The 15,694-nt window shown below is 64.1% G+C and overlaps 2 protein-coding genes across 4 annotated transcripts in view; one reads left to right on the top strand and one right to left on the bottom strand.

The window, feature by feature from the left end:
* The first annotated feature begins 1,866 nt into the window (after window positions 1–1,866).
* SCNN1D (sodium channel epithelial 1 subunit delta) lies at window positions 1,867–8,254 on the top strand. Its single transcript, XM_025856621.2, has 13 exons — window positions 1,867–2,061; window positions 3,806–4,176; window positions 4,712–4,919; window positions 5,029–5,219; window positions 5,388–5,476; window positions 5,576–5,739; window positions 5,865–5,963; window positions 6,395–6,512; window positions 6,627–6,705; window positions 6,790–6,847; window positions 7,028–7,092; window positions 7,223–7,298; window positions 7,403–8,254. Exons 1-13 carry the CDS (start codon window positions 2,026–2,028, stop codon window positions 7,703–7,705), a joined length of 1,857 nt encoding a protein of 618 aa, XP_025712406.1. The 5' UTR covers window positions 1,867–2,025; the 3' UTR covers window positions 7,706–8,254.
* Window positions 8,255–8,740: 486 nt separating this feature from the next.
* ACAP3 (ArfGAP with coiled-coil, ankyrin repeat and PH domains 3) overlaps window positions 8,741–15,694 on the bottom strand; it is a 15,320-nt gene continuing 8,366 nt past the window's right edge. Inside the window, exons 9-24 of one of the 3 annotated variants that reach the window (XM_073903518.1) lie at window positions 15,613–15,687; window positions 15,117–15,128; window positions 14,344–14,456; window positions 14,205–14,256; window positions 13,880–13,980; window positions 13,693–13,804; window positions 13,203–13,411; window positions 13,062–13,131; window positions 12,856–12,950; window positions 12,574–12,776; window positions 12,273–12,377; window positions 11,104–11,202; window positions 10,766–10,986; window positions 10,503–10,612; window positions 10,299–10,409; window positions 8,741–10,206 (exon numbers count right to left, since the gene is read on the bottom strand). In XM_073903518.1, coding sequence (XP_073759619.1) covers window positions 10,059–10,206; window positions 10,299–10,409; window positions 10,503–10,612; window positions 10,766–10,986; window positions 11,104–11,202; window positions 12,273–12,377; window positions 12,574–12,776; window positions 12,856–12,950; window positions 13,062–13,131; window positions 13,203–13,411; window positions 13,693–13,804; window positions 13,880–13,980; window positions 14,205–14,256; window positions 14,344–14,456; window positions 15,117–15,128; window positions 15,613–15,687 — 1,836 coding nt within the window. In that variant the 3' untranslated portion in view covers window positions 8,741–10,058. Of the gene's footprint in view, window positions 10,207–10,298; window positions 10,410–10,502; window positions 10,613–10,765; window positions 10,987–11,103; window positions 11,203–12,272; window positions 12,381–12,573; window positions 12,777–12,855; window positions 12,951–13,061; window positions 13,132–13,202; window positions 13,412–13,692; window positions 13,805–13,879; window positions 13,981–14,204; window positions 14,257–14,343; window positions 14,457–15,116; window positions 15,129–15,612; window positions 15,688–15,694 lie in introns of all 3 variants that reach the window. The other 2 variants (XM_025856961.2, XM_073903519.1) reach the window with 2 other exon arrangements.

Below are 15,694 nucleotides of genomic sequence, written 5' to 3'. Positions count from 1 at the left end.
GGATGCACCAGGAAGGGAGGAGGGGGCTGCCAGCCTCAGTGCCACTGGATACGGTCTCTCTGTCCTGCTGAGGCAGCCAGAGACCTCTCTGCCCTCCCAGAAGTGGGCTCGGGGGTGACCTCCTCCCCTCCCCACTGGTCGCTGATCCTTGGCCCAGGCACCTTATGCTGGCCCCTCGGCAGTTCTCAAGCTGTTTCCCCAGGAGGAGGGAAGGGAGGTTTGTGGCTTCTGCCTGGATGATCTGTGACTCGAGCCCCTCATCATCACAGGCATGCCTCTGGCCCTGGCCAGGGCTCCCTCTCCCACAGGAAGGTGGGGGCTCCTGTTCCCGGTAAGCTGCCCTTGGCTGGCGAGGACTCTGGCCAGACCTGAGCTCCCCAAGCTTGGGGTCTCCAGGTCCCTCCTTCCTGGCAGCTCCCTTCTTCAACCTCCTGAGCAGGGAGCCACAGGTCACTCCTGTTCTCATTACCCAGAGCACCCGGGACCCTCCTCTGACTGCTCACAGGCCTCCCCCAGGACAGTGTGCCCCCCTATCCCACAGAGGAAAATTGCTCAGTGGCAGAGGGCCTGAGACACCCCAGGCCTGTGCTGAGTCTGGAGGGTCTGATGTGGGGCTCAGGGAGGGGGTAGCCACACCAGCGATATCAGCTGGCCCCACCCCTGAGCCTTGAGCAGGAAGAGGAAACTAAGGCCCATTTTGCACTTGAGCTAATGGACTCCGAGAGGTTGATTAATTTGGGCAAGGTCACATGATAAGTGACAGAGCCATGATGCGCATCCACACCCAGGTGAGCCCAGGGCCTGTTCTTCCCCAGGCATATGACTTCCTCCTCCCAGACATCACCAGTGACCATTCTGCCTCCTTCCAAAGCCACAGGCGGATGACCTCACCCCTCCTCAGAGCCAAGGCCCCACCAGCAGGGCCTGTTGGAAGTGAGGCTCCCTCCCTCATCCCAGTCCAGGCCCTCTGCACTGATTTGGGGTGGGGTGTCAGAACCCCAGAGCTTGCCCCAGGGGGTGGGGGGGCAGTAGGACCTGAGCCACACCCTCAAACCTGGGACCAGGCTGAGGGTCTGCTTATTAGGGAGCATGAGACCTCCGGGTCATCCTGGGGACATGCTGGATCCCTCCCTGGGGCCAGAGGTGGTGGGTCATCCTGGGACGGGGGTGAACTGGGTGTCCTGCCTTCAGCCACACTGAGGCCAAGGACTTCAACCCCCAAGACAGTGTGATCCGGACCCTGAGTGTGCTGTGTGTTCTTAGCATGTGCTGTGTGGTCTTAGCACATATGTGACCAAGACATGGGTGTGTCGTCTTTGTGAGCAGGGTGTTGTCTTAGTATGTGGTGTGGTCAGCGGTGGCCTTCGTGTCTGCTGGGAAGAGTGAACTGTGGGCCACAGGGCGCCAGGTGTCATCTCCACACCCAGGCCGAGTTGTTCCCACGGTCCGAGCCTGTCCCAGTGGCTGGCCCTACACACCTGGGTTCTGGGAGCGGAGGCCCCTGACCGGCGTCTCTTGGTCACAAACACCTGTGGTCAGCACTGACTGCATGAGCCAGGCAGGCATCCCTCGCCGGCCTGTCGGAAGGAGAGCAGGCAGAGAGGTGAGTGGCCAGGGCACACTGCTGGGGGAAGGCAGAGCTGGTGTCTGACCCAAGAGAGATCTGAGCTTCGGGAGGTGGGGGAGCAGAGGGTCTGCTCGGCAAGAGGCCACTGAGCCGTGCAAGGGGGTCTCAGCCAACGCAGGCCTCTCCTCTCACTGTAGGAACCAGGAACCCCTCATCCCCAGGGCTCTGGGCAAGAAAATCTCACCCAGGGGCAGGACCCCCATCCCTGCCCTCATGGCTTCCCCTTCCGGATCCAGAGTGGGTGTGTCTGCCCCTGCCAGCTGGGCCCCGCCCTGCCTCATCCCACGCCCAGCCAGCCTGTTATAAACAGGAGGCTGCCTGGCCAGTGTCAGGCCACATCCTACTTTGTCTTGTCACCTGCTAGAGCTCCCATCACTGAGGCCACCCACCACGGGAGAATGGAGGCACCTGCAGAAGGAGGCTCCAGCTTCCAGGTACCAGAGGGCACCTGATGTGGGCTTCCTTTCCCATGCTGGGGGGCAAAGAGGGAAGGTCATCTCTCGGGGTCTCTCGAACCCAAAGTGGAGGGAGTTGTATCCCACACATGACCTTGGGCACAAAGGGCGAGAGAAGAGGGTCACGCGGTCCCCCCTGACTGAGGGCTTGGTGTGTGTGACAGGAATACATGGGTGGCATGCACCCCTGCTTCTGCTGTGTCTGACGTGAGGCACCTCGGATCCCTCAGTGCGTCTGGGGCCCTCTCTCCCAGGTGTCTGGACCCTGCCCTTCCCTCAGGAGGCCCTGGAGGCTCTCAGTGGTCCTCAAGATCCCCATCTCCAGGGCGTCCCTTTTCCTACCCTGGTAGCCCCAGCCGGGGCAGGAGGGGGCTGGTTTGGGCTACACGTCTGGAGGAGGGTAAACATGGTTACTGGAGTCAGAAAGAACCTTCTGGAACCCCTTTTGCCTAACCTAGAACACACAGCCGAGGCCTGTTTCACCGTGAAGGCCCAGTGTGATCCTAGTGGACACACATGTGGGCAGAGCTCTGTGCAATGTGAGACCCAACATGAGCACCCCATGCTGGTACCCGCTCTTGACCAGGCAAGTGGGAGGCCCACCCCAGACCTGAAGCCGGGAAGGAAGGCCAACCCACCCTCACCTTGTACCTGTGGCCCCACGCCACTGGCTTGGCTGCTCCAACACAGTTTCCCAGAGCACGTGTGGGGGCCGCCTGCTCAGGTGTACCAGGCTGGGCATGTGCTGGCTGAGATGCAGCAGGGGCTCAGATGCACCCCCTGGCTCAGCCCCCTCCCCAGGCTCCTCAGGAGGGGGCCAGAGCTCAGGAGGCCCCGCCTTGGGTGCAGGAAGGCCCAGTGATTCAGACCAAGAGGCAGACGGTGTGGGAAGTCCCCCGGAAGCCTGTGCAGTGACTGCACATGTATTCGGGGCGAGCAGGCGTGGCCTAGTCAGGGTCCCATGTCCCTGTGCTGGAGGGACTGGGGGTCTGGGGGCCCTGGGTCTGTGGCTCTAGTTCTCTAGGGCCCTCAGGTCCCCACCACTGGCTAGCCCACTGGCCCCCTGCCCACTTTTCCTGAAGCGTAAGGTCTACAAACAGGGCTTCCCTGGGGACAAGCTCAGTAGATGATGCCTCACCGGGCACCCAGAGCACTGAACAATCCTCAGGCCTGACCCTTGGCCCAGACGTGGCCGGAGCAGCCTGGTTCCATCAGTCCCAATCAGACGTGGCCATGCTAGCCACTAAGGGTTGGTAGAGACCACTGAGGCCCAGAGTCTAGTCTTAGTAGGGCCCCTAGACCTTCAACATTGGCTCGAGGCCCAAGGACACCATACAGTCCCCACCCCAAGCAGGTCACCCACCTGGCCTGCCCTTCCCTGCAGTCCCCTGCCCCACTTGAGTGGACAGTAAGCCTGTGTGCAAACAGTACCAGGCAGGGCTTGGACACCATATTCTTTGCTGTCCCTGTCCCCACCAGCAGACCCAGCCCTGGTTGCAGTAAGACTCACGTGCAGAGGCTGCCCAGTGCCCGGCCCGGTGTGGTGCAGGGTGGCTGCAGGGCCGGTCCCAAGCCCCCGATAGGGCCTCTTTTGAGCATCAGCGGGCTGGAGTTCCCAGGGACAGAGAATGGCAGTCCTACCAGCCCAAGGTGCGGAGGCCCGAGTGGGAGTCAGACCAGGCAGCAGGCGGAGGCTACACTGCAGCTTGCTCCTTGGCCGCAGGTAGGAGCCATGGCCCATGCAACCAGTGGTTCCCCAGTGTTTTGTGAGGCCCAGCGGCCCCTGCCACCACTGCTGGAGGGCAGGCCGAGAGAGAGGCTGGTGGAGCTACACACCTCCTTCAGGGAGCTGTTCACCTTCTTCTGCGCCAACGCCACCATCCATGGGGCCATCCGCCTCGTCTGCTCCAGCCAGAACGGCCTCAAGACGGCGTCCTGGGGGCTGCTGCTGCTGGGCGCCCTGGGGGTGTTCTACTGGCAGTTCGGGCTCCTCTTAGCACGGTACTGGCGCTACCCGGTCATCATGACAGTGTCCGTGCACTCGGAGCTGCGGCTCTTCCCAGCCGTCACTCTGTGCGACATGAACCCACACAGGTGAGTGGTGCTGCCTCCCCACCTGCGCAGCCTGTGGGCACCTCCCTGGTGTGGTCGTTGACGGCCCCACCCCACTGCACCCCTGCACCCAGTCAGGAGCTCTGAGACCTCTGCTCTGGACAGTGGTGGTGGGGAGGGTGTTCAGGGACCAGGAAGAGCCAGCTGGAGCTTGGTGTGGTCGGTGCCACCCAGACGCCAGGTGCTGGGCAGCCTGGGAAGGGTGAGGGGAGGCGGGAGGGAGCTTTCCAGAAGGGCAGCCTGCAGCTAGGCTTCAGGTGGGGGGCAGGGGGGCAGGAGAAGGGAGCAGGGCAGCGTTCCAGGTGGGGAGGCAGCAGGAGCAAAGACAGAAGGAGCTGTGGCCAAGTCAGGAGGCCGGTGGAGTCCACACGGGGTGCGGGGGGGCTTCTAGGCTTGCCTGGCTGATCTTTGGGATCAGCACCACGGGGGTAGGCACTACTCTCCCCAGCAATACCTGGGGACTGATGTGGGGGCTCTGACTGAACTCACCCCTCTCCCTCGCCCTGCCACCCTCCAGGCCACGCTCAGCTCGCTACCATCTGCAGGTACTCGATGAGTTTGCCCGGGAGAATATCCACTCTCTCTACAAATTCAACTTCAGTGAGAACAGGGACGTCCTCTTTGCTGATGACCAGCTCCCACAGCCTGCCTTCTACCTGGACCGTGGGATCCGCCTAGAGAGGCTGAGCCAACCAGGTGGCCAGAACAAAGTGGGTTTCCGACTGGTGAGTGTCCCTAGTCCTGCAAGGTCCTGGCACACTGCCACCCTGCAGGGCCCTGAGTTGGGCGTGGACGGACGAGGAGGCCATGCTGAACTGGCCCCGCTCCCCTCAGTGTAACAGCACAGGGGGAGACTGCTTCTACCGGGCCTTCTCGTCAGCCGTGACAGCCGTCCGGCAGTGGTACCGCTTCCACTACGTGAACATCTTGGCCCTGATGCCCCCTGCCCGCGAGGACAGCCACCACAGCCACGGAGGCCACTTTGTCTTCTCCTGCCGATTCGATGGCCAGGACTGCCAGGCCCGGTGAGAGGGGGCAGGGCAGCGGGCTGCTTCCCCCCCTGCGGGCATGGGTGCCACCCCTGGGGTCCGGCTGGCTGCACACCACTTCGCCCAGCGATAAGGCAGACCGCAGTCCCTCAGGCCTCGCACGACAGGGTCATGGGCTGCTATGAGTGTGGCTCCTGGTTCCAGGCACTTCCAAACGTCCCACCACCCCAGCTATGGTAGCTGTTACACCTTCAGTGGCGTCTCAGCTGTGCAGCACCCAGGCATCACCCATGGTGAGTGCTAGCCCCAGGCTGAGTGGGGCAGGGGGCACCCAGGCTGAGTGGGGCAGGGGGCATCCAGGCCAGCCTGGCCTCACCCCCTTCCTCGCCCAGGGATCAGCCTGGTTCTCAGGGCTGGGCAGCAGGACCACCTCCCTCTACTGTCCACGGAGGCTGGCATCAAGGTCATGATTCATGGGCATGACCACACGCCCTTCCTGGAGCACCAGGGCTTCAGCATCCGGCCGGGCACCGAGACCACCATCGGCATCCGAGAGGTGGGTGGGCCCCTGGGAGCCAGGGCAGAGGAGGGGCCCCAGGCCTCCCACTCTCCACGTCCCTACCCAACTCCGGGGCCTCAAGGGCAGGGGCAGTGGAACTGAAGCACGCCCCCTCCCCTCAGGACGAGGTGCACCGGCTAGGGGGCCCCTACAGCCACTGCACCAAGGGTGCGGAGGGCGTGGATGTGCAGCTGTTGTACAACGCCTCGTATACCCTGCAGGTGAGCATGCGGCCGTCGGGGGAGAAAGGGAGCATCTCAGTGGGGACCGGGGAGGCCAGGAGAGAGGTGGTCAGGGGAGGGAGATCTGGAGTCTGCGGTGGGCCCGGGGAGGGGGAGGCCAGGGGAGGTTTGGGGCAGGGCCCGGGGGAGGTGGAGGCCAGCGGAGAAGGCAGCCAGCCGAGAGAGAGAGAGAGAGAGAGAGAGAGAGAGAGAGAGAGAGGGAGAGAGAGGGAGAGAGAGGGAGAGGGAGAGGCAGTCCCTCCTGGGGGGCAGGAATGGAGGAGGCCAGGGGAGTGGTTTCGGGAGGGGGCCCAGGGGAAGGGGTGGCCGTGGGGGAGGGGAGTGGGGGAGGGTGCAGGCCCTCTTGCAGGCCCTGGGGGAGGGATGTCCGGCTCCAGGACCTTCAGCTCATGTCCCTGGCTGTCCCCCAGGCCTGCCTTGTGTCCTGCTTTCAGCAGCTAATGGTGGAGACCTGCTCCTGCGGCTACTACTTCTACCCCCTGCCGTCAGGGGCCGAGTACTGCAGCTACGCCAGGCACCCGGCCTGGGGTGAGACCCACCCCCCGCCCCCCACCCCCAGCCACTGTCAACCTGCAACCTCTTCTCCGCCCCAGATCGAGCCTAGTGGGTTCATCTGTGACACACAGACCACCCCCCCACCAGGTCACTGCTTCTACCGCCTCTACAGGGACCTGGGGACCCACCGGCTTCCCTGTACCTCACGCTGCCCCAGGCCCTGCAGGTGAGTGGCAAGTGTGGGGGCTCGGGGTCAGGGGTTACTGCCACAGCACCCCAGCAGGAGTGTAAGGGGGTCTGTCTCTCCCAGGGAGTCTTCCTACAAGCTCTCTGCCGGGACTTCCAGATGGCCTTCCTCCAAGTCAGCCGTGAGTGCCCCGAAGGGGTGGGTAAGGGGCAGGCAAGCAGGTGGGTCCCAGAGGTCGCAAAGGCTCACCCTAGACCAGCTGTGCCCTGCGGTCCCGGCCCTTAACACCGGCCGCACAGCGCCCTGAGGGCTGCAAGAAGCTGTGGCCCCTCCCTGTTGGCTGTGCCTTTTCTGTGCACAGGACTGGATCCTGGCCGTGCTGGGCAAGCGACGCCACAGGAGCCTGAGCCAGAGCCCAGGCCTCAGGTGGGTCCACTCCCCCTCCAGAGGCCACATCCTGGCCTCTCCCTCTGCCAACCTTGTCCTCAGTACCCCAAATTAGGACCCTGCCATGCGGGCCCAGGGCCCAGCCCCTTACACCTCTGCCTTGCCCCAGGAGCAACGTGGCCAAGGTGAACATCTTCTACCAGGAGCTCAACTACCGTACAGTGGACGAGACACCCGTTTACTCGGTGAGCCAGCCGGGAGCCAGGAGCTGTGGTGGGGGCAGGACCGGCGGTTGGCCAGCCTGGGGTGCAGCCCTGTGCACCTGCTCACCGCCTACTGGGGCCTGCAGGTGCCCCAGCTGCTTTCAGCCACGGGCAGCCTCTGGAGCCTGTGGTTCGGCTCATCGGTTCTCTCTGTGCTGGAGCTGCTGGAGCTGCTGCTCGACGCCATAGCCCTCACGCTCCTACGGGGCTGCCGCTGGCTCCGCGGAGCTCGGGGGTCCCAGCCAGGGGCAGCCACAGTGGCATCCCATGCCAAGCCAGAAGCCAACCAGTTGCCTGCTGACCACAGGGATGACATTAATCATCTGGGGGGCCCTGCTGGCCTCATCTCCCACGATGCTTCCAGGAGCTCTGGCAGGAGTCTTTGCTGAAGAGTTAGGCCAAGTGAGGGACCCAGCCTCCCTGCACCTGAGCCAGCCAGACTTGTTCTGATCCTGAGGGATATGGCAGTGGTGGGCTCTCCCAGCTGCCCAGGGTAAACCGGACCAGCCCCACAGAGCCACCCCAGCCAGCCAAGCCAAACCCAGGGCCCAGGAAGCAGCACTGGGGTCTGCAGGTAGGCACCAGGGTGCCCAGCCACCTGCCCAGTGGCGGCCTCACTCAGGCACCAGGGCAGGGGGGAGGGGAGTAAGTGTCCCTACCACTCTAGATTCCCAAGTCTAGTCTGTGCGTAGCTGTGAGTGTGTGTGCATGCAAGGGGGGAGGGGGCCTCCACATGGGAGTGTGCCCGTGTTTGGCCAGTGTCGTATAAATGCATGTACGTTTCTAAGTGTGTTAACCTACTTGTCTACACCTGTGTGCAGGTGTGTGTAGGCATCTGGTGGAGCCTTCCTCAGCTCGGGGCAGGTGGGAAGAAGGGTCAGGCCAGACCAAGGCACTTGGTGACCTTGGGCTGCTTTGTAATAAAACTAGCGATTCCACCTGGTGGCTACAGTGTGTGTGCCTCCCCAGTTACCCTTCCCACGTAAGCGGAAAGCCCCAGGCTGAACCTCCACACTCCTTGGAGCCACAAACACACTGTGGGGGCTGGGGGACGGGAGGACACAGTGCCCACGGCCAGCTTGCAGGGTCAGGGCTTGCCCAGGAGATGGGACCAGCCCCAGACCACCCTCCCTGGTTAGCATCCACCCCTACTACTCCAAGGGCACAGTCCAGGCCAGAGAAAGGCAGAGGGGCGAGGGACTGGGGGCTATAGGGGTATAGGGAGTCAGTTTCCATCAAAAACACCCCAGGGCCCCCAGCCCGCCCCAGCATGCAGGGGCTGGGTTCTGGCTTACTGCATCCTTTTGGGGCACTGGTGCTACCCCACTCAGGGCCACCCCTCAGGGAAGGCAAAGGACCCAGAGACACCCCCTCCCCAGCTGCGAGAGAGGAGTAAGGCGGGGGAGCCAACGACCAGGCAGGAGTGCAAGCAGCAGTTTATTAACCGTGGTCTGGGGCAGGGGGCGGGTCCTGCCAGCCCGAGGCCCTGATGCAGGTAGTGGGATGGGAGGCAGGGGCAGAGCTCAAGCAGGGAGAAAGGAGGGAGTTAATTCTGCTCTTTAGGGGTCACAGCCAACAGGCAAGGGAGTTGGGGGGCTCAGTCAGCGCCCACCTTGCCGCCCATGGAGCCTCCCTGGATAGCTTTTGCATAGTGACCAGCCAACTGGCCTTGGCCAGACCAAGGACGTAAGTTGGGGAGAGGCCCAGCCACTGCCCCGGGGCTCCAGGAAAGGGGACTGCAGAATGAACGCCTTGGTGGGCCCTGGGGAGTGAGCTGAGGGACGCATGGACCCGTCCAAGGGCCCAGCCAGAGGGGTGAGGCCAGCGAGGGGCAGGGCACACCTGCAGGAGCCCCCCCAGCAGAGCCAGGTGTGTCAAGGTGGTCCTCAAGAGTCCACAGAGAAAAGACGAAAGACAAAGTGAGAAAGAGGTCGTAGAAAATCTGCTCAGTCTGTGACAAAGAATGTCGGATGCAGGGGTGGAAAGTGCCAAAGTCCTTTATGCACCGGCTCGGGGCCAAGTGCCTCTGGAGGAGGCAGGGACAGGTTTCTGGCCGCCCAGCACTGGGGCCCGCGTGGCCAGCCACATGGCTTTGGGACGCCTGCATCCAGCCAGGGCTGAGGCCCCAGGCCGCAGCCCGCCCCCCAGCACCCGAGAAGCCCAGCCTGGATGCCGGTCACTAAGTGAGGTACACGGGTTGATTCCCTGGATGGGCTGCCCCTTCTGCCCTCAAAAGGTGCTGGTGGCCAGCCACCAGCCCCAGGGCCTAGCAGAGGAGCTCTGGGGGTGTGTAGGAGGGACCCAACTAGCAGGTCAGTGTTCTACGGCAGTAAAGGTGGGGGCACGAGGTGACACAGGCCCTGAAGGCAGAGAGGACAGAGTGACACAGGTCCTAGGATGGACGGAGGGGCACAAGGTGACACTGGGCCTTCAGAGTGGTTTGTGACATGAGCAACCCAGGTGCCCAAGAAAGGGGTCACCTGAAGACACGGGGTCCCCAGGTGTGGTGAGGGGCACCAGATGACGCAGCACCTCCCAGGGGGAAATGTGGGGCTTCTTAAGACTCAGTGCTGGGGTCTCTCCCAGCCCCAAGGGCCGGGGCAGCTCCCAGGAGGGCAGAGCAGGCAGCCAGGGTTCCAGGGCCGCCTAGGCCCTGGGGCTCTCAGGAAATGGGCCCTTGGCCACCACAGGCAGGGCAGGCAGGCAGGGGGACAGGGCGCTCCAAACCCGGCCCACCCCGCCCTAGCTCTCCTCCAGGTGGAGGCTGATGAACTCCTGGATGCACCTGCGGTACTGGAGCTCCGTGGGGCTGCTACCCGCCAGGGGGCCTGGCTGGCCTGGGGGCGCCTCGGCCTCTCGCATCTCCTCAGCCATGCGCGCCAGACGGAGCCTGGGGGAAGTGCGGTTTGAGACGAGCCGAGCGCCTTCCCCCGGCGCCGTGCAGCCCCGGAGCCCCACCCCCAGGGCCCCGCCCACGCTCACAGCGTGACTATGTCTGCATTTGCCTCCTGGATCGCGATGCTCAGCGGGTCCTGCTGATCGTGGTCCAAGGCATGCTGGTCAGCTCCCCGCTTCAAGAACAGGCAGACCTGACTAATGGGTGGAGGGAACAAGTCGGGGCCGGGCCCAGGGTGGGTGAGGCGAGCCCCCGCCCCCCCCAGGGCAGGAGGGGCGCCAGAGACTCACCCCGTGCGCCCCAGGAGTGTGGCGTGGTGCAGGGGCGCCCGGCCCCGGCTGTCTCTTTGGTTCACGTCCGCTCCGTTTTGCAGAAGGAATTCACAGACAATCAAGGAGCCCTGGGGAGCCGAGGACAGTTCAGACTCACCTGGGAAATGGCCCCTCGCCGGTCTCCAGGAGGGCACAAGGGGTCCTCGCATTCGTGCCATAAGAAAGAGAGCCCTGAAGATGCACCTGTGTCCCGCGCAGCCCCGCCCCCCGCACCTGCTCACCCCTAGCACAGCCTGCACCAGCGGCGTCTTGCCCTCGTCCTCCGCGTCCGCCCAGTTGACCTCCGCCCCGTGCGCCAGTGCCATGGCCAGCGCAGGGAGGTCTCGGGTGCGCGCCGCACGGTGCGCCAGGAGCCCAGGGTGCAGCTCACGCACGTCTGCCAGGCCCCAGGCCTCAGCCTCTCCGTCCGCGTCACCGCTGGACTCCTCAGACTCTGCACCCTCTACGGGGAGGGGAGGGGAGGAGCAAGGTCAGGGGCTGCGAAATGGCCTGGAGTGGGGTTGGGGTTGGGGGAGGGCGGGGGCTGGGCTGCAGCGGAGGCGGGGAGGCGCGCACCCACCCTCCTCGGTGACGCTGTCCACCACGGAGCCTGCGCCGAAGGCCAGAACGTCCGAGCTGCCATCAGAGCTGCCCCCTAAGCCACTGTCGCTGCTCAGACCTGCGGGGTCCGGGGACAGATGGAGACCCTTAGAGTCCCTGACTCCTCCCAGAGCTCTGCTGGAAGGCTAGAACTCCCATCCATCCTCCAGGGAATGCCCCAGGGACAGGATCAGCCCTCACTAGGGGAGGGGAGCCCTGCCTAGGATGGGGCAAAAGGGGAGAAAACAGCTCAAAGGAGCCAAAGTAATGCACCCAAGAGCACAGCCCCCAGGGAAGCCCACCCTGTGGCAGGTCGGCCCTAGCAGGATGGATGGGCTGAAACAGAACCACGGACAGTCAGTGGGCATTCCGCTCTGTTTGTGGAGAGTGCATGCTGTGAGTTCACTGGGGACACCCCCAACCCCACCTCTCCCCCACAACACTGAGGGAAATCTCTGATGGCTTACCCAAGGGCAGCCCCAGACTCAGGAATGGTGAGGCAGCGCCCTCTGCTGCCGGAGGGCACCCCCTGGTCACCGCCCCCAGCCCTGTCAGTTCTTGGCCTGGGTCCATGCCTTCTGCCTACACTGCCCAGAGAGGCTCTATGGGTGCCCCAGACCACTGGGTGCCGATAAGTCATTAACAGGAAGCCCTTGGTGGGAAACCCTGCCTGTAGCATTTGGCTCCCAACTCCAAGAGGAGCTGGGAAAGATGCACAATTGTCTCTCACAGGTTGGCTCCAGCACACAGCTGTCCAGGCCCCCAGCACGCACGCGCGCACACACACACACACACACCCGGGGCCCCCAGCACGCACGCACACACACACCTACATACATGCCTGTATGCACATCCAGCCACGTATCCATGTACACCCACGTGCACTCACATACACATACTTACTCTGGTGTGCATACCGCACATGCAATTCGCACACATCACTCTTGAGGTTCATGGCCTCAGCCTCCAACTCAGTGGCCAAGTAACCCCAGACCCTCGAGATGCTATCTCAGCCTTAGCCCTGCTTGACCCCCAAACTCTCTCCAGCCCCAACCCAGTCCTTCCTGCAAGGAACACCGGTCCCTCCAGTCTGAGGAACTGAGCCAAGGGAAGAGGGCAGCAGGGGACTAGGGCCCTCACAGCACTTACTACGTGGACCAGCTGCAGCAGCCCCTGCATCGAAGTAGGAGAAGAGGGAGTCCAGCTCATCTGGGCAGAAGAGAGAGTCCCTCCGGAACTTGCGTTCCACAGCACCTGCTGCAGGGAGGTGGGGAAACTGAGGCCCAAGGCAAAGTAGGGTGCCCCAGTCCTGCTGGGAGTCCCTGCCTCCCTCCTGCCCTGCCCCACCCTGATCTTCCTGGGGCCTGGGGTTTGGTGGCTCACGCACCTGCAGGAGCCCGCTTCCCAACACTGCGCGGGTGTGTGAGCAAAGGGTACGGCCTGCTGGTACCTGAGGACAGAGCAGCCACGGAGGGCAGGACAGGCTCCAGGCGGACCTTGCGGCGCGCTGTGGGGGCTCGGGGGGAGCTGTGGTGGCGCTGGCACTTCTGTGCCCGCCAGTGCCGAGGGGCCTCCCGGGCTGGTGCAGAGGGCAGCTTCCGCAGGAACTTCTTTTCCACATACTTGTCCTTGATCCAGGCCTCCTTGTCCTGCCTGGACCAGGGGTGGATGTGAGGCTGCGCTCATGCACGGGGGCTCCCCTGGCCCCATCTAGGCTGCCCCCCCACCTCACCTGGGGCTGCTGGCTGTGGGCTTCCTGCTGCCTGGCCCCTCGCACTGAGCCTCGTAGATCTGGTTCACGGTGCTGTTTCCCAGCTCACACATCAGCTAGCAGGAGACAGGGGTGCGGGCATCAGCCCCAGCTTACAGGCCAGCCGCGCCCCAGGCTTGCAGACCTGGCTGTGGTAGCCTGGCAGCCTGTGATGGCCTCATACACACCTTCAGCAGCTCTGGCTCCCACGAGTCCAGAGTCAGGGACCGCACCTTGGAGCAGTGGACACCCAGGCTCCTGGACAGGGAGGAGGCAGGGTGAGTCAGGGCGCGGCTGTACCCCAGCCCCCCGCCCCCCGGCGGGCCCACCTGTGGACGCCTGAGCACTCAATGCACAGCAGCACACCCAGGTTGATGCTGGCCCAGCGGGGGTCCGGCTGGCCACAGTCCCCACACCGGCTGTTGCCGGCTGCACTCTGCACACGCCGCAGCACACTCTCGCCCTTGACACTGCGCTCCCGAGAGTCCGTAGCAGAGTCGATGCTGCTCGTGGACGGAGATGCCGTGCGGTCCAGCCTCTGGGGGTGGTGTGAGGGGCCGCTCAGCCCTCAGGAGCTCCAGCCTCCCTCACCCCGGTGGGCCCCCTCCCCTTCCCTGGCCAGAGGTCTGGCACAGGCTAGGGCAGCTGAAGCATGAGCCCGCGTGCCCGTGTGTGCTGCATACTCACACGCACACAAGGGGCACGCCCGCAGGTACACAAACACACGCTCACATTGCACACGAGCAGCCTGCAGGGACCGTCTCCCCGCCGCACACAGCCGTGCGCTCACACACGCAGAGGGTGTTGAGAAGGCCACACCTCACTGTAGCAGCTGTCTGGGCTCTCCCGGTAGGCGGAGGCAATGCTGGCTTGCACGGCTTGAACCCAGGCCTGCCGCAGCTTCTCTGAGTCAGCCTGCAGCATGCAGCTCCTGGAGGAAGGGGACCATCAGGCCAGGCAGGCAGGGGCTCCCTCCCCGACCCTGCCGTGGGGTGGGCCTCCTCACTTGGTGGGTGACACGACCTCAAAGCAGAACCTCCGCTCGATGTCCTCACATGGCTTCACAGAGCACAGACGGAGGTCGTCCACCACCACGGTCAGCACGTCCTGCAGGCAGCACCACCGTGGCCCTTGGCCCCGCACTGACCACCCATTTATTGCTCTACTTTACGGACACAGACTGAGACCCAAACAGTCTCTGTCCCCTGACCATGGAGGCTCAGTGTCCTCGGCCCTGTCCGACCTCCCCCCCTCTGACCAGCCCACCCCAGGGTCCAGGTGGGGAGGGTCCCAGCCATCAGTGACCCAGCCCCAGCAGCCCTGAAGCGCACCTTGAGCTTCTTCTGGTAGACCAGCTGGCTGTTCTGGATGGAGAACCAGCGCCTGGGCAGGTGGATGGGCCAGGAGGGGGTCAGGCAGGGCCAACCCCATGTCTGCCCCACAGACCCCCTGAGAAGGCCCCTCCCTCACCGGTTCCATGTCTTGAAGGCATTACTGGCCCTCTTGAAGAGGTAGCCCTCCATCACCACACCGCTGGGCGCGTCCACATCAAACTCCACTTTGGGCTCATCATAGGAGAAGTCCTGGGGGTGGTTGGAGCCCAGCCTCCAGTGAGTGTCCACCCCTGGTTGTGAGGACGCTGCCGCCCTGCCAGGCTCCCCCAGAGCCAACGCTGAGGTGGGGCACTGCTCTCCACAGCCTCTTCCTGACCCCCGCAGAGACCGTTGCCCCGAGACCCCACTGGGGGCAGACGCCTCACATTACAGCTGAGGGCCCCAAGAGCTCCATCCCCCACCGCACACCCCCAGCCTTGCAGGGCCAGCAGGCTCTGGGATCAGGAAGGAAGCTGCCCCCCCATCCTTAGTCCCCCATTCACAGTGCCAGCTGGGCCTGCTCCAGCCAGCCTGACAGAGCCCCATTCACAGGGACCGAGGACACACTGAGTGCCGTCCTGTGTGTCCAGCGGTAGGACAGGAGGCCCAGCCACCTGCTCCCCTGGCTGAGCGGGGGCAGAAAGGGACAGCTGCTGCCGTTCCTGTTCCCGCGGGGGAGGCGGTCCAGCTCAGCCCAAGTCCTGCTGGTGCCAGCCACCACCGACAGCAAAGGACTCACAGGTGCCGGGGAGGCCGAGGCCGGGAGGTGTCCTTGGTGCTGAAGCTCTGATGCGTGGGGGAGGGCAGAGGACCCGCCCTGCCTAGTGCCTTCTCCCCTCACTCCCTCTCCCAGGGTACACGCCCACTCACCTGCAGCAGCGTCTGAGAGGGCCAGGAGCAGGAGGGGGTGTGAGGAGGGAGAGAGAGCCAGTGAATGACTGCCCACCCCACCACCCCGCCGCCAGGCTCCCAGTGGCTGGAAATAGCCACTCCCACCTGCAGCCCACCTCTACTCTGGGGCTCTCTGGGCAGGAGCCGGCAACTGAGGCCTCCTGAGACCACTACTAGTCTTGAAGGAAGGAAATCCCAGGTCCCAGCTCTAGCCCCAGCCCCAGCATCTGTGAGCCGAGGACGCTGGCCCCTCTGCCCACCCAGGGCTGACCTCTAAGTGACTGTCACAGGGCTGTCCCTCCTGCTCAGCCACATTGAGGCTCCTAAGGATGGAGACCTCTTCCCCTGAGTGCACATTTCAAAGAGAAGCAGCATCAGCCCCTGCAGAGGGGGCAGGCCTAGAGAGGGAATAAGGGGGTAGTGGTCTCTTGGGGGCCCCGAACGTGCAGGGAGGTCAGGAGCTGCAGGGCCTCACCCGCTGCTGGATGGCAGCGTGCTTCCGCTCCATGTCCCGCTTTTCCACTGCTGAGTCGATCACCAGCTGGTCTAGCTGTGGG

This window comes from Callorhinus ursinus, unplaced genomic scaffold (assembly GCF_003265705.2).
Source record: "Callorhinus ursinus isolate GAN/ISIS: 27379988/994484 unplaced genomic scaffold, GSC_fseal_2.0 scaffold18, whole genome shotgun sequence".
Lineage (NCBI taxonomy): Eukaryota > Metazoa > Chordata > Mammalia > Carnivora > Otariidae > Callorhinus > Callorhinus ursinus.
Note: the sequence above shows the minus strand (reverse complement) of the source record. Positions and strands in the feature narration are given on the sequence as shown.